The following is a 25,740-nucleotide window of genomic DNA, read 5'->3' on the forward strand; positions in this document are numbered from 1 at the left end:
AGCAGGGTGACAATATACAGTCTTGATGTATTCCTTCTCCTATTTGGAATCAGTCTGTTGTTCCATGTCCAGTTCTAACTGTTGCTTCCTGACCTGCATATAGGTTTCTCAAGAGGCAGGTCAGGTGGTCTTGTATTCCCATCTCTTTCAGAATTTTTCACAGTTTGTTGTGATACACACAGTCAAAGGCTCTGGCATAGTCAATAAAGCAGAAATAGATGTTTTTCTGGAATTCTCTTGCTCTTTTGATGATCCAGTGGATGTTGGCAACTTGATGTCTGGTTCCTCTGCCTTTCCTAAAACCAGTTTGAACATCTGGAAGTTCATGGTTCATGTATTGCTGAAGCCTGCCTTGGAGAATTTTGAGCATTACTTTACTAGCGTGTGGAATGAGTGCAATTGTGTGGTAGTTGGAGCATTCTTTGGCATTGCCTTTCTTTTGGATTGGAATGAGAACTGACCTTTTCCAATCCTGTGGCCACTGATGAGTTTTCCAAATTTGCTGGCATATTGAGTGAAGCACTTTCACAGCATCATCTTTCAGGATTTGAAAGAGCTCAACTGGAATTCCATCACCTCCACTAGCTTTGTTCATAGTGATGCTTTCTAAGGCCCACTTGACATCACTTTCCAGGATGTCTGGCTCTAGCTGAGCGATCACACCATCGTGATTTTCTTGGTCATGTAGATCTTTTTTGTACAGTTCTTCTGTGTATTCTTGCCACCTCTTCTTGAGATCCACCAGTCCATTCTAAAGGAGATCAGTCCTGGGTGTTCTTTGGAAGGAATGATGCTAAAGCTGAAACTCCAATATTTTGGCCACTTCATGCGAAGACTTGACTCATTGGAAAAGACTCTGATGCTGCGAGAAATTGGGGGTAGGAGGAGAAGGAGATGACAGAGGATGAAATGGCTGGATGGCATCACCAACTCGATGGACGTGAGTTTGAGTAAACTCCGGGAGTTGGTAATGGACAAGGAGCCCTCCGTGCTGTGATTCATGGGGTCACAAAGAGTTGGACATGACTGAGCCACTGAACTGAACAGTAATTTATTCAATCACAGGTGGTTATGTGTTGAAATGTGGTTTCCCCTTAGTTAACTCAGCCCTCCCATACTAAAGAATTATGGCACTATGGAGTATGGCATTTGTTTTGTTTTTCTCTTTGAATGTCACTAGCTTCTCTATGAAATGTAATCTTAAATAAATAAATAAATAAAAAGGAGGTAGAAAAGCTTGTCTATCTCTGTACTTTAAACCTCTGATTTGGAATCTAAAACTAGTCTGGTGAGGCCTCTGAAGTAATTTAAATATAAATAGCTGGGGCAGTCATTGAGCAACTCTAGGTTCTTTGATGTTACAGTCTCTAGATCCTTTGATGTTTGAGACTCTAGGACAAAGCATTCATTTAGATACTTCTTTCTTGGCTAATATGGGCCCCCCCCCCTTTTTTTTTTATTTTAAACAAATGCAGGAACCTTTTATTTTTCACTTTGAATTAAACTGAAAATAAAAGTCATATTTTATAATCTAAATTTAAAAGCCTCCATAGGTGAAGTTCAAGATTTCAAGAGATTATTGAACTTTTTATGGAAACATTTCCAATAAATCCAAAGTTAATGAATATTATGACACCATATATTTAATGTTTATAGCTTCCTGAATTTAATATCCAACATCAAATGTATATATAAATGCAATGAACCAAAAATAAAGGGCATCAGAGGACAGACTTAATCTCCATAGTATATGTTAATCATATTACATCAATTTAGGTATGGAGTGAAAGGGCTTGATAAGGAGTCTGTAGCATCAGAGTTTTCAGAGGTAAAATTTTTAAAAAATATTATTCTTCCAGAAGCATCTTAAAACATTAAACATACTCAGGGTACTAAAACACACACACACACACATAAAAAACAGTTTTGATATGAAAGAAGTATTTGTTTTATGATTTCAAGTCTTTCTTTTTTTCTTTTTTAAAAGGTATTCTGGAAAAATTGTCTGGATTCAAACCATATCTCTTCTACTTGTGAGCTCTATACTCTGGCAATGAAAGGTTGTTGTTGACTCACGCGAATACACCAGGATTCTTGGCCCTCGGAGGAGAAGAATTCAATCCGGGGCCAGAGACGAGGCTTGATCGCTCAGAGCTTTTGTGTAATAAAGTTTTATTAAAGTATAAAGGAGATAGAGAAAGCTTCTGACATAGGCATCAGAAGAGGGCAGAAAGAGTACCCACTTGCTAGTGTTAACAATGAAGTTATATAATCCAAAGAATGTCTGGAGGTTGTAAAGACCTAATCAGACCTATTCCCATAATTTACATTTTAAGATAACACTGTCCTCAGGCAAGATACATCCTTGTAAAGACCAGGTCTACTCCCATAATTTACATTTTAAGATAACAGAAAGTTGAATCCAAAGACTGTCCTTAGGCAGGATACATTATTGTTATATAATCCTAAGGAATGTGGAGAAAGAAAAAAAGTTTGTCCTTTCTTCCTCCTTGAGAATTCCAGACCCCTCTCTCCTTGGGGACCCCTAGACTCCCTATCAACCTGCCTAGGAACTCACTCTCTCAGCAAGTCACTTAGGGTTTCTGTACCATGATTTCTTCATCTGTAAAGAGTTTATAGGATTCTTGTTAGGACTAAATTTGTAGTAGGTATAGAGATACAGATGTGGGTATAGAAGAATAGATATATACATATATGCCCTTATATGTATGCACACATACACACACATAGTGCTTTGAACAGAGTAAGCACAGTATTAGTGAGTTAATTTTACTATGCTTATTTTGGTATAGAAATGTGCTGGGGAAAATGAACAATTGCTCACAGCTTTCCCTTTCTTATCCTCTGCTTTTGAGGCAGGAGAGAAGTAGGCAGGGCACAACCATGAAAAGAATGACACAACTGTTGAGAAAAACAGGATGCCACAAAAACTGGATAGAACCTACTAGGTCCAAGATGGCAGAATATTTCACTTCCAGGGGACCTCGAGCCTCATTGTATGCTCATTGTAATGCATTAGCATATGCTAAGTGACATACCCACTTGCACCATGATAGCTTGGAGGCCAACAGTGAAAGACCCAAAAGTTGGTGGTGTCCCAATTCTTGGAAGTCTCTGCCCTTTCCCAGAAATAATTGGAATAATCCACTTGTTAGCCTATGAAATTACCTAGCCCATAAAAACTAGCAACCTGTATTCCCCAGGACCCTCTCACATTCTGAGATGGAACAAATTCTGCCTATGGAGTGTGTGTCTGCCTGAATAAATAGGCTTCTATTCTACTTGGACTCTCTCCTAGATCCTTGACTGTGCAAAGTCAAAGACCTTCCCTTGGGGGCCCATCCCAGGGACTTGCCTGAGACCTGGGATATGACCATTCTCTTGCTACCTCCTTCTCTTACAAGACTTTGTCTTGACTAAACTTTGGTCAAGCATCTCTCTTTCTTCTGGGTTCCAGAGCTCTGCTTGCTCACAAGCAATGAGCAAGCACTAAAACTGTGGAACACGTCCCCTTTATAAGGGTCTCCTGGGAATCAGCTGACCAAAGCAAGACACTTTTTCTGGTGGGTCCCACTGGTCACTTATCATGCTTGTCCAGTTTCTTCTTTAAAAATTCTGTTTATTTCTGCTTACCCTTTTTAACTTAAAAAAAAAAATAAAGTTTTTTTTTTTTTAATAAAAAAACAAGTTTTTGTTGTTGTTGTTGTTGGATTTTAAGAACCTGCAGTTTTCTGAGATCAGACCCTTCTCTCTGTTATGAATAAAATCTCTCCCTAAGCCCAGATTTGCTTTGATTTGACCAAAAAAAAAAAAAAAATCCTTCACTAAAACCATTTCCATTGCTCCTTATATTGAGATTATATTAATGTTTTAATATTCACAATTAAAATGTTTTAAGTTAAAATTTCAGGAGCCAGGTATCTTATGAATTTGCCCCAGACATTGTATACAAAGACCTAATTTTTAAAAAATAAAAAATACTTTTCTATTTCTAGAATAACTACACCTGATAAAATTTGCCATTCTGTTCTTCAAAATTCCAACTTATGACTGAGCAAGCAGTTCCATTTCTAAATTTATCAGATGATTGAGAATGTTGCAACACCTAAAGTCTTTAGAGCTTCTCTCTTTTACTTTATACAGCTAGTAACATTTCATTAACCTTGCTTCCCTCCTTTTAATTGTAGAACTCTTCTATGACCTTTTGACTTCTGGGAGGAGTTAATTTTCAAAAAGTTATCATTCCAAGGTCATAGTGATAAGATAATTCAGAAAGGCATTTGGAAATTCAGAAAGTGAAAATTTTCTAATGCTGATATTTTAGTTTATTTTAGTTTAGTCTCAAACACTAATGAAAATACATTTTGACATTCTACTCAGGCACCATTTTCTGGTAATTCTCACACTTTATAAAGCCATCTAGGGCTAACAGAGTACCTTGAGCATAGACTAGACCATCCTTTGGTAAGTTCTTTTTCAAAAACAAAATCTAGTCTCCCACACTATAGGAGGATATTACCAAAAAAAAAAAAAAAAAACTTACAAAAAAAATCACATTTAACTTAGGATATGGTTACGGCAATGTTTTGGTTCCTAATATGAACAGCATTTAAGGCTTATTGATTTTAATTTCCAAAATATCTTCCATCAGAAGCTTAAGGGAAACCTATTTCGTTCAACCTCAAAACATGGTGAAGAAACTGAGGCATAAATTCTAAGAAATAAATGTCAGTGAATTATTTGTAGTGGTGGAGCAGTCTAATAAATAAGGTAATTAAAATTTAACAGTATGTGTGACCTAGTTTATTTTTTTTAATTTAAATTTATTTACTTTAATTAGAGCCAATTATACAAAGTGCAGTAAGCCAGAAAGAAAAACACCAATACAGTTTACTAATGCATATATATGGAATTTAGAAAGATGGTAATGTAACCCTGTATGTGAGACAGCAAAAGAGACACAGATGTATAGAACAGTCTTTTGGACTCTGTCGCAGGGTGGATGATTTGGGAGGGGGGTTCAGGATTAGTTTATTTTTTTAATAGTAAAAAAACTTCAAATTTTTCTAGAAAGCTCGACTGTTTATATATACATGAGCAGAACTTAAAATTTTCACATTGAAGGAGTCAAAAATATACAACATGTAAAGTCTCTTAAAAAAAAAAAATGCTGTTGGGAAAACTAGACAGCTCCGGGTAAAAGAATCAAACTGGACTACTTTTTCACACCATATGGAAAAATAAACTCAAAATGGATTAAAGACTTAAATGTAAGACCTGAAACCATAAAACTCCTAGAAGAGAACATTGGCAGCATGCTGTTAACAATATTGGGGGGGGGTCTATTTCTCAGGGAAGGGAAACAGATGTGATATGAGAAGATGTTCAACATCACTAATTTTCAGGGAACTTCAAATCACACCTGCCAGAATGACTATCATTAACAGAAAACAAATAACAAATGTTGGTGAAGATGTATGGAAAAGGGAACCCTTTTGTGTACTGTTGGTGGGAATGTAATCAGTATAGATAACTGTGGAAAACATTATGAAGTTTGCTCAAAAAAAAAATAAAATAAAAATAGAACTTCCATATGATACAGCTCAAAAACACTAAATCAGAAGGATATATTATACACTCCAATTCTCATTGCAGCATTATTCACAATAACCAAGATATGAAAGACACCTAAGTATCCATCAGTAGATGAATGGATGAAGAAAATGTGGTATGTATGTACATCATGAGAAACGCTGGACTGGAAGAAACACAAGCTGGAATCAAGATTGCCAGGAGAAATATCAATAACCTCAGATATGCAGATGACACCACCCTTATGGCAGAAAGTGAAGAGGAACTAAAAAGCCTCTTGATGAAAGTGAAAGTGGAGAGTGAAAAAGTTGGCTTAAAGCTCAACATTCAGAAAACGAAGATCATGGCATCCGGTCCCACCACTTCATGGGAAATAGATGGGGAAACAGTGGAAACAGTGACAGACTTTACATTTCTGGGCTCCAAAATCAGTGCAGATGGTGACTGCAGCCATGAAATTGAAAGACGCTTACTCCTTGGAAGAAAAGTTATGGCCAACCTAGATAGCATATTGAAAAGCAGAGACATTACTTTGCCAACAAAGGTTCGTCTAGTCAAGGCTATGGTTTTTCCTGTGGTCATGTATGGATGTGAGAGTTGGACTGTGAAGAAGGCTGAGCACCAAAGAATTGATGCTTTTGAAGTGTGGTGTTGGAGAAGACTCTTGAGAGTCCCTTGGACTGCAAGGAGATCCAACCAGTCCATTCTGAAGGAGATCAGCCCTGGGATTTCTTTGGAAGGAATGATGCTGAAGCTGAAACTCCAGTACTTTGGCCACCTCATCCAAAGAGCTGACTCATTGGAAAAGACTCTGATGCTGGGAGGGATTGGGGGCGGGAGGAGAAGGGGACGGCAGAGAATAAGATGGCTGGATGGCATCACTGACTCGATGGACATGAGTCTGAGTGAACTCCGGGAGTTGGTGATGGACAGGGAGGCCTGGCATGCTGCGATTCATGAGGTCGCAAAAAGTCGTACATGACTGAGCGACTGATCTGATCTGATCTGATGTATATATGTAATAGATCATTATTCAACCATTAAAAATCATGTCATTTGTGACAACATGGATGAATCTAGAAAGTATTTTGCTAAGTTAAATAAATCAGTCAAAGACAACAACTGTAGGTTCTCATATCCAGAATCTAAAAACCAAAAGAAAACAAAAACAGACTCATAGCTACAGAGAACAAAAAAGTGGTTGACAGAGGGGAGGTCGGTGAATGAAAAAGGTAAAGAGGATCAAGAGATAGAAACCTTCAGTTTTAAAACAGGTAAATCATGTGGATGCAATATACAGCATAAAAGATATGGTTAATAATATTGTGATAACTTATATGGTTGTATATGGTTACTGGAGTTATCATGGTGTTGATCATTTCATAATGTATCAAAATGTCAAATCACAATATAATATATCTGAAAGAAACATAATATTGTACATCAACTACATTTCAATTAGAAAAAAAAAATTCACATTGAAATATGACATTTTAAAGCCCAATTTCTCAGAGAACATCAAACTACTGATTGACCATGTTTATAGTATTTTTCTCTGTGACCTTATCCAAGATCATCATGCTTCATATTTGCTAACTTTTGCTGTCACTGTTAATTGTGAGCTGACACCAAAATGGTCCCTTCTATTGCTAAAATTTATCATAAAATAACTGTATTACCAGAGCATTCACAAAGTGATGCTGTCATCGGGAAGATGTTTTGCCACATTGGGAAAAGAAAGTGTTGCTGAAAAATAAAATAAGCCTTGAAAATTGCCTCCAGGACTTTGTAAATAATACAAAATGCAGAGACAGTTCAGCTTGAAGCTCTTTTAAGGCAGAACTACAACATATGTCATCTTAAATACTTACAGTTTTAACTGCACTTAGTAGCTACTGTAGCTTCAGAAATTTAAGAAAAGATAGTGCAACAAATTTTGAGTCAATTTTCTTTGAAATTAGCATCTTACCTTTATTGTCCTTTTCCCCTCAGATTTCCGCTGATTTAGGATAAAATGTAGGAAAAGGAAGCAAAGGAAAAGAAAACAAAAACAAAAAAAATCAGTTTCAATTTGTTATTGCAAGTACATTAAAAAAAAGTCAATATTCTCAGTGCAATAATACAGTTTTGGTCTTCTAGTGAAACTATTTTTATTTGTTGCATTCTTCAGTGGTTTCAGGAAAAGTGTATAACAACATTGTAAATATCATGCAACAATATGTAGAACAATATGAAGCCTTCTTTTGGCATCAAAAATTGTTATATGCTTAGCTCACATAGGCATTAGGCGAGAAAAGACATCTTTCCAGTAAGATATTCTCCTATTATATCATTTATTTTCCATTCATTTTATAATGGATGAGTTTGTATATTTTTGAGATTAGTTGTTTGTCAGTTGCTTCATTTGCTATTATTTTCTCCCATTCTGAAGGCTGTCTTTTCACCTTGCTTAGAGTTTCCTTTGTTGTGAAGAAGCTTTTAAGTTTAATTAGGTCCCATTTGTTTAGTTTTGCTTTTATTTCCAGTATTCTGGGAGGTGGGTCATAGAGGATCCTGCTGTGATGTATGTCGGAGAGTGTTTTGCCTATGTTCTGTAGGAGTTTTACAGTTTCTGGTCTTACGTTTAGATCTTTAATGCATTTTGAGTTTATTTTTGTGTATGGTGTTAGAAAGTGTTCTAGTTTCATTCTTTTACAAGTGGTTGACCAGTTTTCCCAGCACCACTTGTTAAAGAGATTGTCTTTAATCCAAGGTATATTCTTGCCTCCTTTGTCAAAGATAAGGTGTCCATAGGTGCGTGGATTTATCTCTGGGCTTTCTATTTTGTTCCATTGATCTATATTTCTGTCTTTGTGCCAGTACCATACTGTCTTGATGACTGTGGATTTGTAGGAGAGCCTGAAGTCAGGAAGGTGGATTCCTCCAGTTCCATTCTTGTTTCTCAAGATTACTTTGGCTATTCGAGGTTTTTTTGGTATTTCCATACAAATTGTGAAGTTATTTGTTCTAGCTCTGTGAAGAATACCGTTGGTAGCTTGATAGGGATTGCATTGAATCTATAAATTGCTTTGGGTAGTATACTCATTTTCACTATATTGATTCTTCCAATCCATGAACATGGCATATTTCTCCATCTATTAGTGTCCTCTTTGATTTCTTTCACCAGTGTTTTATAGTTTTCTATATATAGGTCTTTAGTTTCTTTAGGTAGATATATTCCTAAGTATTTTATTCTTTTCGTTGCAATGGTGAATGGAATTGTTTCCTTAATTTCTCTTTCTATTTTTTCCTTATTAGTGTATAGGAATGCAAGGGAATTCTGTGTGCTGATTTTATATCCTGCAACTTTACTATATTCATTGATTAGTTCCAGTAATTTTCTGGTGGAGTCTTTAGGGTTTTCTATGTAGAGGATCATGTCATCTGTGAACAGTGAGAGTTTTACTTCTTCTTTTCCAATTTGGATTCCTTTTATTTCTTTTTCTGCTCTGATTGCTGTGGCCAAAACTATGTTGAATAGTAATGGTGAAAGTGGGCACCCTTGTCTTGTTCCTGACTTTAGAGGAAATGCTTTCACTTTTTCACCATTGAGGATAATGTTTGCTGTGGGTTTGTCATATATAGCTTTTGTTATGTTGAGGTATGTTCCTTCTATTCCTGCTTTCTGGAGAGTTTTTATCATAAATGGATGTTGAATTTTGTCAAAGGCTTTCTCTGCATCTATTGAGATAATCATATGGTTTTTATTTTTCAATTTTTTAATGTGGTGTATTATATTGATTGATTTGCACATATTGAAGAACCCAATCAAAAAATGGGCCAAAGAACTAAATAGACATTTCTCCAAAGAAGACATACAGATGGCTAACAAACACATGAAAAGATGTTCAACATCACTCATTATCAGAGAAATGCAAATCAAAACCACTATGAGGTATCATTTCACTCCAGTCAGAATGGCTGCGATCCAAAAGTCTATCAGCAATAAATGCTGGAGAGGGTGTGGAGAAAAGGGAACCCTCTTACACTGTTGGTGGGAATGCAAACTAGTACAGCCACTGTGGAGAACAGTGTGGAGATTCCTTAAAAAACTGGAAATAGAACTGCCTTATGATCCAGCAATCCCACTGCTGGGCATACACACTGAGGAAACCAGAAGGGAAAGAGACACGTGTACCCCAATGTTCATCCCAGCACTGTTTATAATAGCCAGGACATGGAAGCAACCTAGATGTCCTTCAGCAGATGAATGGATAAGAAAGCAGTGGTACATATACACAATGGAGTATTACTCAGCCATTAAAAAGAATACATTTGAATCAGTTCTAATGAGGTGGATGAAACTGGAGCCTATTATACAGAGTGAAGTAAGCCAGAAAGAAAAACACCAATACAGTATACTAACACATATATATGGAATTTAGAAAGATGGTAACAATAACCCTGTACACGAGACAGCAAAAGAGACACTAATGTATAGAACAGTCTTATGGACTCTGTGGGAGAGGGAGAGGGTGGGAAGATTAGGGAGAATGGCATTGAAACATGTATACTCTAATGTATGAAACGAGTCGCCAGTCCAGGTTCAATGCACGATACTGGATACTTGGGGCTGGTGCACTGGGACGACCCAGAGGGATGGTATGGGGAGGGAGGAGGGAGGAGGGTTCAGGATGGGGAACACATGTATACCTGTGGTGGATTCATTTTGATATATGGTAAAACCAATACAATATTGTAAAGTTAAAATAAAAAAAAATAAATAAAATGGATGAGTTTTTATCTTGAGCATGAATACATTTCTTAAAAAAAAAAAATCTAAGCTGGTTGGAGATTCATGATTTAGGAGTAAACATAAATATCTATACAGTTTTGGATACTATCCTCAAGTACCTAAATATTGACTTTTGTGGGTCTTAGGAATACCTTAATTCAATTCTATTCAACTAAATCTTTTCTGCAGCCATCCTGGTAAAATCATTCTTTTTGCTTTTATTTAAGACTCTTTTTTTCATCCCTTTCAACCTCAGGAAATGGGCAGTAAACTGATTTTGAAGACTCTGTAAGCATTTAGGTCATTTATCCCTTGAATTCATTCTTCTTTGTATGGGATGAATACATCACGTGATGAAGTATCATGTATCTAACATTTCTAGCTAATTATGGTCCCCAAAGTCCTTTCTCCTAATATTTTATCACACTTTCCTATAATAGTTACAGTTGTGTAAACGTTTCTTTGAGCATCACAGAAAATTGTGGAGGAGATAAGGCTGAATTTGAAATGAGGGTATGTACAAAAAGTGATACAATAAATATAGTAAGAGAATGAATGCTGTTGTACAGTGCTTTGATATGATTTCATATTTACTTGTTCATGACAAATATTAAGTTGTTTTGATCTAAGAACAAAGGTTTTAAAAGTAATATTGTTTTGATAAGAGAATTGAAGTTGTTATGTCAAGGTGTCATCATCAACATTTGCAACTGCTGATAAATACTCAGTCGTAGTTCAGATACTAAGGGGCAGTCCTGGGGTCTTATCAATTAAGAACAGATGAAGATGCAACTATGGCAAGGAGATATTAAGAGTACAAATATCCAGAGTCTATGAGAACCATCTGAGAGTGTTCAGTCCAGACAAGGTGTCTCTTGCTGATCTAAATAGCTCTCTGACTTTGGAGTATTAACTCCTGCCTAGGAAGGTGGATCCCTGCTTAGCAGTGGTGAAAATCAGGCAGTGGCGTGGAAGAAGGAGATTATCATGCTGGCCAGCACTAATGCCTTCATTTTCTAGTGATATGTTCTAGTAACAAGGGACTTTCATCTTTGCACTAACAACTGAACATCAGTTCTCAGTTGGCTAAGCTCTCTCTCCCAAAAGCCATCTCATAGAAATGTTAAGGAACTGTTGAAAGAAACCCACTGCTTTGGCCAGTTGCAATGATAACCTCTTGCCTGAGTTGTCTTGAAACAGGAGGTCCTGATAAAGAATGTGATGCTGCCACTGAAAACTAACTGGGAGAATTTGGGAGGGGTCAAAGAAAGGGGGAGAAGATGATATGTCCTGTCAATTTCCCAGAAACCCTCACACTAGAAACCATCTTGGCTGAAAGATGCAAACATCACCAGGGAGGACCCTCAGTCAGATCAAATATAAGCCAAGAAAGATGATTGATCAGCAACAACCCAGAAGCTAAGCACATTATCATAAAACCTGAGACTGCACACCATGTGGCAGAGCAGTCCTTCTGGTTTCTCTTACCCTCCTGCCCTCCACCCAAGAGCCCATTTACAATAAAGTATTTTGCTTTGTCAGTACATGTGTCTCCCTGGACATTTCATTTCCAAATGTTAGACAGGAGTCTACTCTCAGGCCCTGGAAGGGGGCCCCTTCCTGCAATAGAAAGGTACACCTCAGATAAATTTGGACCTTATTCTTTTCATCGTGCCCTTTGTCTGGAAAAATAGTATAATTAACCTATCATTGGTTTGGAGTATGTTATTTCTTTATTGGCTTATTAAGGGATATTATCTCCATGCTATTTGCTTATGAAATCATAATTCCCAGACTAGACCTGTGTTAAACAAAATATTAGCAAATATAATCTCATTCTCTGAGCATAATTTGCCTTGAAACAAAACAAAGGCTCTATATTTTGTTATACAATGACTTATTCTCAGACCAAAAAGGGTATATCTATATATTTCTTTTTCCTGTCATTTTAATATAACCTAAGTTTGCAAAATTGATATTTGACCCAGATAAGGGTATATCTATATATATTTTTTCCTGTCATTTTAATATAACTTAAGTTTGCAAAATTGATATTTGACCCAGATATCCTGACATGGGCACAATTCTATTACATAAGGAAATCAAAGTATGTTTGTTTTTTCTTTCCACTTTGGATAGTTATTTTTGGCCTTAAATATTCATATTGTTCTTATGTGTTGATCAAATTCAGCCATCAATGGCTCTGTGTTAGAATTTCATTTGTCTTTGAAGGCATAGCCTGAGCATAATGCTTTGAATAATCTCTTTGAAGAAAAAGTCCTTGTATTTTAATGTATTTAAACAATTGGTATTTATATCTCCTTTTATTATTAATGATAATTCTTAAATAACAGGTTAAAAATGTCAACTTTCCTACAGAGAAAATACCATGTACAAAAAAACACTCAAAAGTTTATCCATATCTAAGAATATGACATTCATGTCAATGTATGGCAAAACCACTACAATATTGTAAAGTAATTAGCCTCCAATTAAAATAAATAAATTTAAAAAATAAAAATACAATTCTTTCTTTTATAGAATAACAATAGATATTTCTATATTTGCTCCATTAGAATTTACTTTCAAGAACACAGTAGATTTTAGTTAGATGTTTTACCATTTATTACTGAGCAACTCAAAATCCTTAGCAAGACAAGTGAAAATATGAAAACATTAGTTATATCTATCTTGGTAAATCAGTGAATTATTGACAAATTAATGATAATATTTAAGGCTAGTCAAATATTCAGGAGAACACTTCTTTATCACTGCGGTGAAAAAAAGACAACTCCAGAATATGTGTTTATTTCATTAAATTATGCATTTTAAAAACAATAGCCTATGCTGTGCTACTTTTGCCCTTGTTTGAGAATTTCTACTGAGAAAAGTTCAAAATAGATCAAGTGGTAAATATTAAAATGATAGTTTTTGCATTTTTCTTACCACATAGACATAACACAATCTTTCACTATAAGTGGGCCATTCTCATGACAACTAGACAAGCATTAGAAATAAAAGAAAACACAGAAATATATTGGCAGGAATGTGAGTAGATTGTCAAATTGATACCAGATTTGATGATAGAAACATTTTTAAAAAATCAATTCTGGAAGGGAAAACACATGCTGAAAAGCAACTTATATTTTAATGAGGACATGGATTTTTAATCATTTTATATTTTTTAAAATAACCCCAAGAGATGAGTATTGAATCAACAAAATCACTGTCCAAACTAAATTATATATAGTGAAGGAGGGAGAAAAGTTCACCAGTCTGAACTTTATAAGCTCAGAAATTTCTATAATACACTAATCAAGTAGTTTTCACACATTTTTATCAACATCTAGGTGTAAATAAATTATCTTACTACCAATAAATAAACATTTCTCCTATTTTATCTAATTTTCAAGATTGATAGAGCTGATTGACTCATTAAAAAGAGGAGCAAGATATAGAGCAGAAGAGAAGCAAGTTTGTTAATATCAATGAAACGATCCAACTAGGAGATAAACCTCAAATTTTAGTTAGCTCTCTTCTGTATCACACAGAATTACCATAGTAGAATACGGTGGCAAATAAGTCATCACAGTGAAGAGTTATTCAAGTATACACTGAGGCTGTAACTGTATTGGTATAATTGAAAGAAATGATAATATTTCTTTGATCAAACGATTTTGGTATTCCTCAATATCTATGTGCTTTTGTATTTTAGCTTTGTTTTCAGTCTGTGCATTCAGAACAAACACAGCAAGAACAAAGTATGAGGTCAATACAAGAAGTTCTCTCTAACCCAAAAGAATATGGCCTCCCTGCAGATTCTGAGAAATCCTAATTCCTTCTTTTACCCATCTCCAGGTTTATCACTTCTCTTCCTTTGCTTAAATGCATACAGTACAGTTGTTACCTTTATTCTGCCTTCATGTAATGCTGTTGCTTGCAGAGTATATGTCCTCTTGAGTATAACTGTTAAGAATTTCTTTTTTATTATTTTTTAAATATATTTATTTATTAATTGAAGAATAATTACTTTACAGAGTTTGTTGTTTTCTGTCAAACCTCAACATGAATCAGCCATAGGTATATATATATCCCCTCCCTTTTGAACCTCCCTCCCATCTCCCTCCCCATCCCACTACTCTAGGTTGATACAGAGCCCCTGTTTGAGTTCCCTGAGACATACAGCAAATTCCCATTGGCTATCTATTTTACAAATGGTAATGTAAATTTCTATGTTACTCTCTCTATACATCTCACCCCTTCCTCCCCTCTCTCCATGTCCATAATCACTAAGGCTAATGATAGATGAAGTGTTAGTCACTCAGTCTTGTCTGACTCTTTGCAAACCCATCGACTGTAGCCTACCAGGCTCTTCTGTCCATGGGATTCTCCAGGCAAAAATACTGGAGTGGGCAGCCACTCCCTTCTCCAAGGGATCTTCCTGACCCAGGGACTAAACTTGGGTCTCCCGCATTGCAGGCAGATACTTTACCATCTGAGCCACCAGAGAAGCCCCAGTGATAGAGTAAAAGGCATAAGAACTAAAGTCAGAAGCCAGGGGCACCACATCTCTGAACACAGGTAACAGAAAGAGGAAGAAATATATTAGAGAACAAAGACACCAGAGCTTATCCTTAATTACTACCCTGCCTCCTAATTAGGAAAGAAATAGAACAGCATGTTTATAGAGACAATGCATTTAATAAGAATAGATAAATTTTAAAGGCTTATTACAATGATCACTCAATAAAGCATCGACCATAATTAATTTTTTTAACTGAATTAGTATTATTGTCGGTTTACAATGTTGTGTTAGTTTCTGGTGTACAGCAAAGTGATTCAGTCATGCATACATATATATCTATTCTTTTCTTACTCTACCCTTATAGGTTATTACAAAATATTGAGTATAGTTCCCTGTGTTATACAGTAGGTTATCTATTTTACATATAGTAGTCTGTATATGATAATCCAAAATTCTTAATTTGTCTCTCCCCTTTTCCCCTTTGGTAACTGTACATTTGCTTTATATGTCTATGTGTCTATTTCTGTTTTGTATATAAATTCATGGGCTTCCCTGGTGGTTCAGTTGGTAAGGAATCTTCCTGCAATGCAGAAGACCCAGGTTCGATCCATGGGTCAGGAAGATTCCCTGGAGAAGGAAATAGCAACTCACTCCAATATTCTTCCCTGGGAACTCTAATGGACAGAGGAGCCTGACGGGCTATAATCCATGGGGTCACAAGAATCAGACATGACTTAGGGACTAAACAACCACCACCACATAAGTACATTTGTATCATTTTTTTTTTTTTTTTTAGATTCTATATATAAGAAATATTGTATGATATTTGTCTTTCTCTCCCTGGCTTACATCATTTGGTATGATAATCTCTATGTACATCCAACTGTGACTCAGTTTTTGTCAGTTGGATCAGGTGCAATAGCAAATTGAGATGTTCACTGTGGTAAAAATAACAAAAAGCATTTCTGATGACACGAGCAGGGCTGTAAGGGTAACTTTTCTGAATTGCATAGTCAAAATGAAACATTTATAACTGTATACACAGAATACACATAAAATAAATATTTGTCTAACAAATGGCCAAAACTGCATGAGAAGTTTAAAAAAAGAAATCTTTAGGGTGCATGTGTGTTTATAGTGTAACAAATTAGAAGCCTAAGGAATCAGGTCTAATATTAATACTATAGAAGGTAAGCTTACCACTCCCCCTAATATACACTTTAAAAATATCAGAATGTGGAGTATAATTTTTACTTGGTTTAAATCTTCATGTAACTACAGTGGCCTGGTTTAATTTTTTTTAGTAGGCTGGTACACCTGACATTGTATTTCAGAAATTTATTCAATTATCAACTTAGAGTGTTGTTGGCTTCAGGGGAAATATACTGGTGAATCTAATAAAAATAATAAACTTAAATGTATTAAACATGTTTACTATTTTCTTTCTAAAATATAAATCATCATTTCAAAAGAATACATTTATGAGAATGTATCTAGGTATTTTTATTGCCTTATTCTCTTTTTTTATAAATTTGAGAATTGATATAAAAGTTGTATACATAGTGTCAACTCATCAGTAAAGAGATTATGAAATTTGAAATCAGAAGATCATTGGGTTTCAGTCTTAAGTTCACAAGTAGCTATATGAACTTATCCAAACAAAACTTTAGAAGGCTGTATCTTCCTCCTACACTAAAACCAGGGCATTAGCTACATTTAATGATGATCATGATGGGCTTCTCTGATGGTTCAGATGGTAAAGAATCTGCTTGCAGTGTGGGAGATCCAGGTTCGATCCCTGTGTCAGGATGATCCCCTGGAAAAGGAAATAGCAACCCACTCCAGTATTCTTCCTTGGAGAATTCCATGGACAGAGGAGCTTGGAGGGCTATAGTCCAAGGAGCCGCAAAGAGTTGGACACAACTCAGAGGCTACACTCAATGATGATGGTGGTAATGATTGTGACAATGACAGGAATAATATCACTATAATTTTCACTGCCACTGGTATCATCACCTTTCATTTATTGAGTGTGAAGCATTTCACCAAATGCTTTACAAGTATCATCTCACTGAACTGATATAGTGACACTTTGATGTGAGAAAATTATCAATCCCATTTTACAAAGAGGAATATGTGAATCAAAGAGGTGAAGGAACTTATTTAGTCACTCTACTTGTAAGGTATAGAAGTTTTCAACTCAGCTCTTCTGGATTCTAAAGTTCTGGAATGTAAGCTCCATGGCAGCACACATTTTGTCATTTTGAGTTTTGAAATTCTGCTATGTTCTTAATGCCTAAAAGAGTGCCTGGTACTAAGGAGACCTGCAATAAATATCTATAAATTGAATTAAATAACAAGATATTCCTCCATTTTTTAATTGCATAGATAATTAGAGCTGTGGCATAATTGATTATGACTCTTATTGGAAAGTACAAATTTTATAGCTTCAGTGATTGGATTCAACTGTTGCCTTGGTCACTTATTACCTATGTGACCCCAGGCATGCTTCTTCTTGTCATTTTGGCTTAGTTTAATCATCTATAGAATAGAGAAATATGAGTTCCTACTTTACAGTATTTGTTACAAGGGTTAAAGTAAACTAGGAGCATTGAACTGTAGTTGGCAGTTTTAATAGTATATATATATGTTAGTTATTGCTGGTGAGTCATATTAACACATTTATTGATATATAACATATAATGTAGAATTCATCCATTTAAAGGACAAATTCAGTGTTCTTTTGTATATTCACAGGTATCTGCAACCATTATTATAGTCAATTTTAAAGTATTTTGTCACCTCAAAAAGAAACCCCACACCCTTTAACTGTCACCTCCAACCTTTCATTTCTCATAAGCTTTAAGCAACCTCTAACCTACTTTCTTTTTATATTTCTCTGTTCTGGACTTATGAATAAAATCACTTAATATGCAGCCTTTTGTGGCTGGTTTCTCTCATTTATCATAATGATTTAAAGATTTAGCTATGTTGCATCATGTTTCAGTAAGCCATTCATTTTTTATGTCCAAGTAATATTTCACTGAATAAATATACAATATTTTGTTTAAACACTCATCAATTAATGGGAATTTGGGTTACTTACACCTTTTGGGTATAATGAATAATGTTACTTGTAAACACATACAGAGGTTTTTGCTTGGACATGTGTTTTCATTTCTCTTGGTTATACTTGTATACCTAGGAGTGAAATGGCTGAAAACTCTATGCTAAAACATTTGAGGAAATGCTAGACAGTTTTTCAAAACAGCTGCACTGTTTTACACTCCCATCAGTAGTGTACAAATGTTCCAATTTCTCCAAACCTTTCCCAACAATATAATTTCATTTTTAACTTATTAACTTTAGAATTAAAGACCCTTGAAAATATAATATAATTAAATATTAGAATTAAGTATTAGAAAATTTATAATTAAATACCTGTCTAAATATTTTTTAAACTATATGCTGGAGTTCAAAATTATTTTAATTAGGTCTGTAAAACTATGGTACATGAACTATTCTACTATTAATATATGAACTTAACGTGGTATTCCTTGTTACTAAGATATCAGTGAACAGATTGCCAAACTCATCCATTCAAAGGGTTGAAAAGTTACCTATCTCTTGATATAGGTCTACCTTTGTGGCTCAGACAGTAAATAATCTACCTGCAATGCAGGAGATCTGGGTTTGATCCCTGGATGAGGAAGAACCCCTGGAGAGGAGAATGACTACCCCCTCCAGTAGTCCAGATATGAATTTACACATAATTTGAAATACGTTAAGGAAATTCTCTCTGAATGAAACTTTTTAAAATGGTTGCCAAATTATTATTTATTCAAGTCCACCTACCATATAGTGTGTGTGTGCATGCTCAGTCATGTCTGACTTTTTGCAACCCCATGGACTGTAGCCTTCCAGGTTCCTCTGTCCATGGGATTTTCCAGGTAAGAATACTGGAGTGGGTTGCCATTTCCTCCTCTAGGGGATATTCCCGACCCAGGGATCAAACACGCATCTCCTTTGTCTCCTGCATTCCAAGGATTATTTACCCCTTGAGACATCAGGGGAGCCCATGGAACAATGACATTGCATTTGCTGAATATGGGGGAAAGGGATTGAAAGTACTTGATTAAATCCAGTTGAAATGATTTTTCATGGGTCCTGAATCTTGGAACATGCAGAGATTATATTCAGTACCAGAATGAGAGCCAAACTAAAGGGGGAAAAAAAAACAACAACAGTGCTTTATTCAGAATTGATACTAGAATTGATCTAACAAAGCTAAACAAGAGTAAAATATTCTCAAAATGACCTAGAAGCAGAATATTATGGATGATACAAATCCATAGTTTCTTATTGAAGACAGGGTTGGGCTAGAATACTATTGCACTTGCTTTCACATAATCTTTCTGGCTTATTCAAAACTCTACTCTTGCCCTGAAATATTCTTATACTGTGACAGTAACAAAAGCAATGCGACAAACACATCTGCTTTCTGAAAATACTGCAGGTCAGTTGAAACAATGTATCATTTTTGTTTGAATTTTGCATAAAATACCTCTGTTTGCTGCTAAAAAATGTATGCCATTGTCTTTATCATCATTTTAAATTACAGATCATCTTAACATGTCCTTCTCATGAAATGTAAAAATCTGACAATGCTGCATTGTGTCTATTAAACTTATAGATGTTACAATATAAGCATCAAAGTACTAAAGTGATTATGAGAATAAACATCAGAATACAAATGATCTTTCTTTTTTTCTAGAAGGAAAACATTTTTTAAAGTGCAGTAGCTACCAGACTGCTTACCTCTGTGAAGGCTTTTTTTTTTTTTTTAATAATAGATGAAAGCATAACTAGATCTATGATAAAATAAAAATTGAAAAGCAACCTATGTGTCTGCCTTTATATCAAACTCTAAGATAAACAAAGACTACTTTTAAGTAGTGTTATTGTTCATTAGCATTGTTTCAAGTGAAAGTTAAATGTTAATCTTATATAAATACTAGTTAAGCATGTGACTTTCTGATTGTGACTTGAAACTAAGATTCTTAATTTATCCTTTGGCTTTAAACTAGTATTACCTAGCTGAGAGAAAAATAAGTTATTACACCTGTCTGATATCAATTGTCATTTCTGGCTTATTTTCTAGATGGGAAAAATATTCCTTTTTAAGATTATCATTCAGTTTTCTTGAACTTTTAGCTGATTACTGATATATCCTCCCCTATTTCAAACTCCTCTAGCAATTCTATGCTGAATTTCTACTTTTCATGCATTTCTGTGGAATTTCAGCTTTATTTCAAATCATTAAAAAAAAAAAAAAAAAAACAGAGACTCGAATCCCTTCATTTTTTCCCCAGCTGAATGCATTGCTTTTAGGTTTGCTACATTCATTAGGCTTGTCTTAATAATGTCAATTCAAATAAAGCATAATAGTTTTAGTGGATAAAATAATGTACTCCAACAACTCATCTCCACTCCAAACTCAAAATTTGATCTTATTTGTAAAAAAAAAAAAAATTTTGAGATGTTAGTTAGATAAGGATCTTCAGTTGAAATCATCCTGGTTTTAGAGATGCCCTAAATCCAATAACTGGTGTCCTTTTAAGAAGAAACTTGAAAGTGTTAGTTGCTCAGTCATGTCTGACTCTTTGGGACCCCGTGGACTGTAACACATCAGGCTTCTTTGTCTATGGACTTCTCCAGGCAAGAATGCTGGAGAGCGTTGCCATTCCCTTCTCCAGAGGATCTGCCCAGGGCAAGGATGGAATCCAGGTCTCCTGCATCACAGGCAGATTCTTAACCAACTGAGAGGACACATATCAACAGAAAGAAGGTAGCCAAGTGATAGCAGGACAAGACTGGGGGGATGCAGCTACAAGCTAAGGAATGACAAAGATTGTCAAGTGCCCCCAGAAGCTGGAAGGAACAAGGGGCTCTCAGAGGCACTGAGGATACCTTGATTTCAGAATTTGAACCTGCAGAATTGTGAGAGTATAAATTTCTGCTGTTTTAGCCAATTTTTTTGGGTAATTTGTTCTGGTGCAAACAAATAGTGAAGGGACTATGCTCCCATTTCAACAAAAAAAATACACAAAGATATAAAATAGATTGTTCTATTTTCTGATTATCAAACCAAAATGCATTGAAAGATTATTGAACACCAATCACTGTATTTTATATAATATGTAAATTTTTGGAGGACTGGTATAATCATAAGCAAGAATATCATACAATAGACACAGAATATCCAGTTTTGAATAAATAGATACAGGTTCCAGTTTCAGATCTTTTACTCATCTGTAAAACATTTGGCAGAACCCTCTTTGGTACTATATACACATACTCTAAATTATAGAAAAATGAATGGAATAAGGCCCTTGCCCAAAAGGATCTCAGAGTTTAATAGGGAAGCCAGAGGTAGTAATCAATAAATACAATATTACATATTAAGTGTTACAATGGGCAGATGAATAAAATACTATCATACCATAAGAGAGCAAGTAGCTGTTTAATGCTGAGCAAGTCCTTTGAGATCTCTGAATCTGTTTAATGATCTGTAAAATGGAGATAACAATAACAATTCATAGCCTACCTACCTCTGGAGATTATTTTGAAGATGAAATAAAATAAAATCCTCTTCCTCTGATCCCTCCTTTCTTCTATATTTTTCTTTCCCAACTATTTTGAAAATCTACTATTTTAAGAGTCTTATGAATCAGACTCTCTCTTAGGTATTTAATATGCATTATTTGAATTATCCTTAAAATAGTTCATCATGATAAATGAAATTGTGCTAATATTACATATTCGGAAATCAAGGTGTGGAGATTTATACTATGTGCCAAAATTGCGTAAATCAGGAAGGAAATATTCTTTTCATCTAAGCCTGTTGTAAGTCTTAGGTATAAATACATGAAAAATAAATATTATACTACTAGAAGTTAATGTTCTATGTACCTCAATACCTAATAATAAATTAGATGATGAACAATTCTAACTAGATAAATATTATATATTCCCTATAGTACTTTATTAGCTCAGAAAGAACATTCTTATGTGTTTCTATAAAGTAGTCATAGGCATTGATTTTAATGGTAGGCAATTACATTTGTATTTACCTATTGGATTTCTCTAAGCTAATTTTCCCTTAAAATTTACAATTACATTTATATTAACTGTAAGAATATTCAGTGTTTTACATATGCAAGCAACATGGCCAGCTGTATAGTGTGGAGCCTCCAATATTAGTTTATTTTATATAATGTAGGCAAACTACTATTTTGTTGCTGTTCAGTCACTAAGTCATGACAATTCTTTGCCACCTCATGGACTGTAGCATGCCAGGCTTCCTTGTTTTTCACTATCTCCCAGACTTTGCTCAAATTCATGTCCACTGAGTCAGTGATAGTATTTAACCATCTCATCCTCTGATGGCCTCTTGTCTTTTTACCTTCAATCTTTCCCAGCATCAGGGGCTCAGTCTCTAAGTTGTGTCTGATTCTTTATGGCCTCATGGAATGTAGCCTACCAGGTTCCTCTGTCCATGTGATTCTCCAGGAAAGAATACTGGAGTGTGTTGCCATACTCTCCTCCAGGGTATCTTCCAGACCCAGGAATCAAACCCACATCTCTTGCATCTCCTGCATTAACAGGCAGATTATTTACCACTAGCACCACTTGGGAAGACAAGACTATAATTGGCCAATTTTCCAATTTAAGCATTTTAATTATTTGTTCAGTTTCCATCTGGTGAATTCAGATGCATCATATATGTAAAGAGAGCATCTTATTTGTGGAGAAAAGACCAAGGATTCACAATCGTGTTCCTCTTCAGGGTAAGAAGGACTATTCAGTGTGACAATGTTGGGAAAATACAGCCTAGAATGAACTCTTGCTTATTCCATCTCCTATAACTTCTTCATCCATTCATTCACCAGGCTAGTTATTAAGATACAGTGATCGCCAAGATAGAAGCAATCATCTTTTTGCTTACATAGATTATAGTATTCATAAGGGGATAGATAAGAATATAGATAATTACTTGTGATCTCAAAATAGTTTGGCAGCTTTTTACTTAATAATAGAAGTATCCTTTATAATTTCATTTCCCAGAGAATAATTTCTAATCATTTAGTTACAGCTTTGTTAGTGTTGGTAGCTCAGTCTTGTCCAACTCTTTGTGACAACAGAGTTATAAAGTGAACACTAACTAATAGTACAACTGAATATTTACTGTAGCTAAACTCCAATATCTATGATGCTGCCAGATTTCTATAATATGAAAATAAAAGCACTCCTCCTGATTGATCTACGAAGTCTTGAATTATCAAGAACTTACATTAAAACTGCATAAGATGGGGTCTGAGCTTTATTTAAAAAGGCATTTCATTCCCCTAGAGGCTCATCTGCCTCAGCTGTCTTCCCAGTATTTAGCTCTTCATCAAGTAGTTAGAATTTCCCATCTGTTGTGGGTTTTAGTTCTACTGAAGTATCTAAAATATTTTAAGCTTGTACATTTTTTACTGCTTTGTGAATCTACCATATAGATTTTCATATTTTTTTCTCCAATTTATCACATTTACACATTTAACCACATTGGCATTGTTATTTTGAGTGTCCAATTCAACATAAAACAGTGGATGGTTTCATTTATCTCTCTGGGTGCATTTATTCTCAGCAGAGCTCTGTATACAGGACATTTTTATTTTTATGATTGGTTATTTATCCTTGTTTTTAGAAGAATGAGAGAGTTGTAATTATTGGGAGCTTTAACTATAGAATTTTATCAGTCAACAAATATTTATTGAGCATCTACTATATGACAGGCATGGTACTTAGGATCATGGGCTCTGGAAGTAAACTGCCTAGCTTAAAACTCAGCTCTACCATTTATTAACTGTGTGACATTGGGCCAGTTGCTTAACTTCTCTATTTCCTGCTTGAGCTTGTCTATCTGTAAAACATCAAGAATAAAAATAGCAGCTGTATAATAGGGTGTTTGTGAGGGCTAATTGAGTTAATACAGTTGAGCATTTAGCACTATCATACAGTGAGCTCTCAACAAACACTGTATGTTATTGTTAATATCAATATCATAATTATTATTTTAACTATGCACTGGGAAACCTTGAGTACACTATAACAGACAAGGAAGAATCTTACAATCCACTGACCAAGTCAGCTACTAAAAAATACTTAGAGATTATCAGTGAATTAAATGCTGATATATATAAGAAAGTGCCTTGAGTGGTAGTAAGAGACTGTGAGAAGGAAAACTTTTGCTTTGAGTTCCCAAGAGAATCACTATCTCATAAAAATGAATTATAGAAAACTGTATAATACTGATCTAGTTTGCCTGAAGCATATAATATAAAGTCCCAGTTAAAAAAAAAAATCAAACATTTTATTCAGCTAGTGACTGTGGTCCAAAAGTAAAAAGTTAAGTTTACTAAGGGCTTTAAACATTTATAAATCTCCAGAGCCACAAGATTTAATACATGGCCCTTAATGTTAAATCAAGTAGTGAAACAGAGATTTCTATCTTGGGCTCATGGGATCAGGATCTTGGCCCAGATGATAAGCTCTTTATCATATTCATTCTAACTGTGGCTCATCTTGAAATGATTAGATCTATTGTTAGGAAGAGACCTTGTCAGCACTAAGGATGCAGTGATTAATAGAAAATTCAGTATAAATCCTTTGGATATATGTCTAAAATCTCAATTGAGACCTGGACCACATTATTAAGTGATTAAAGAAATTGTAATTGCCACCCTTTATTCACATTCAACAACTAATTAATTAATCATTGCAAGAAAAGAATAGCAGAAAGCAAAATATTTTATAACTAATATTTTACAGATAGATAGCAAAAAATTAAAATGGGCTACAGGAACAATGCTTGATATCATAAGCCAGAAAAAACAAATCATCAGAAATGCTCTAACAAAATCTGGTTTAATTTCAGTGAAGTTCAAATTTACCCTTGGGGCCACTCTTTTTTTTTTTTTTTCTTTCACTATTATGGCAAACTTAGCTTTGTTTTGTTTGTTTTTACTTCAATAAAAGGTAGAAAGTGACTTTCAGTCATCCCTGCCTGATAATCTCCAGAAGTTTTATCTTAATAGCATGCTGTTTGTAGGTGAGTTAACAGTCTGACATGTTTGTTCAGCACAAAGACATGTTTCCAGGTTGTAGCATATCAATATTAAAAGATCAGGACTGTCTCAGTGTTTCCCTAAAGTTGAATGGTTGTAGGAAGACCTACAGGCATAGATTTGGATCACCATGATATTGACTGGTTTGTCTTGGAAACGAACAGAGATCATTCTGTCGTTTTTGAGATTGCATCCAAGTACTGCATTTCGGACTCTTTTGTTGACTATGATAGCTACTCCAGTTCTTCTAATGGGTTCCTGCCCACAGTAGTAGATAAAATGGTCATCTGAGTTAAATTCATCCATTCTAGTCCATCTTACTTTGCAGATTCCTAGAATGCTGATGTTCACTCTTGCCATCTCCTGTTTGACGACTTCCAATTTGCCTTGATTCATGGACCTAACATTCCAGGTTCTTATACAATATTGTGTTGGGAGCCGCATTAGGCATTACTGACAAAATGGAGGCACAGCCCCAGACCCCTCTCCTCATTCAGCAGGCAGGGTCCGGGGATGAAGGAGTTAGGCCTTGAAGTTCTGACTTGTCTTTTTCTCTCCTCAGCTGAGTTGACTGAAAAGGAATATTAAGGTGCTTATTGTTCTTGAGAGGAGCATGAGAAGGCACAAAGCCTTCTGCGGCTGTGCTCAGAAAATAA

General features: G+C 35.1%; 1 protein-coding gene across 3 annotated transcripts in view; it reads right to left on the reverse strand.

Moving 5' to 3' along the window:
- Positions 1-25,740, reverse strand: part of PCDH11X (protocadherin 11 X-linked) — a 663,770-nt gene that overhangs the window by 164,134 nt on the left and 473,896 nt on the right. The window contains exon 5 of one of the 3 annotated variants that reach the window (XM_044937390.2): positions 7,556-7,612. The exons of the other annotated variants lie outside the window; for them this stretch is intronic. Within the exon in view, the coding sequence (XP_044793325.1) occupies positions 7,571-7,612 (42 nt within the window). The 3' untranslated portion in view covers positions 7,556-7,570. Of the gene's footprint in view, positions 1-7,555; positions 7,613-25,740 lie in introns of those variants that run through there. 3 annotated transcript variants of the gene reach the window in all.

Source organism: Bubalus bubalis, chromosome X (assembly GCF_019923935.1).
Source record: "Bubalus bubalis isolate 160015118507 breed Murrah chromosome X, NDDB_SH_1, whole genome shotgun sequence".
Lineage (NCBI taxonomy): Eukaryota > Metazoa > Chordata > Mammalia > Artiodactyla > Bovidae > Bubalus > Bubalus bubalis.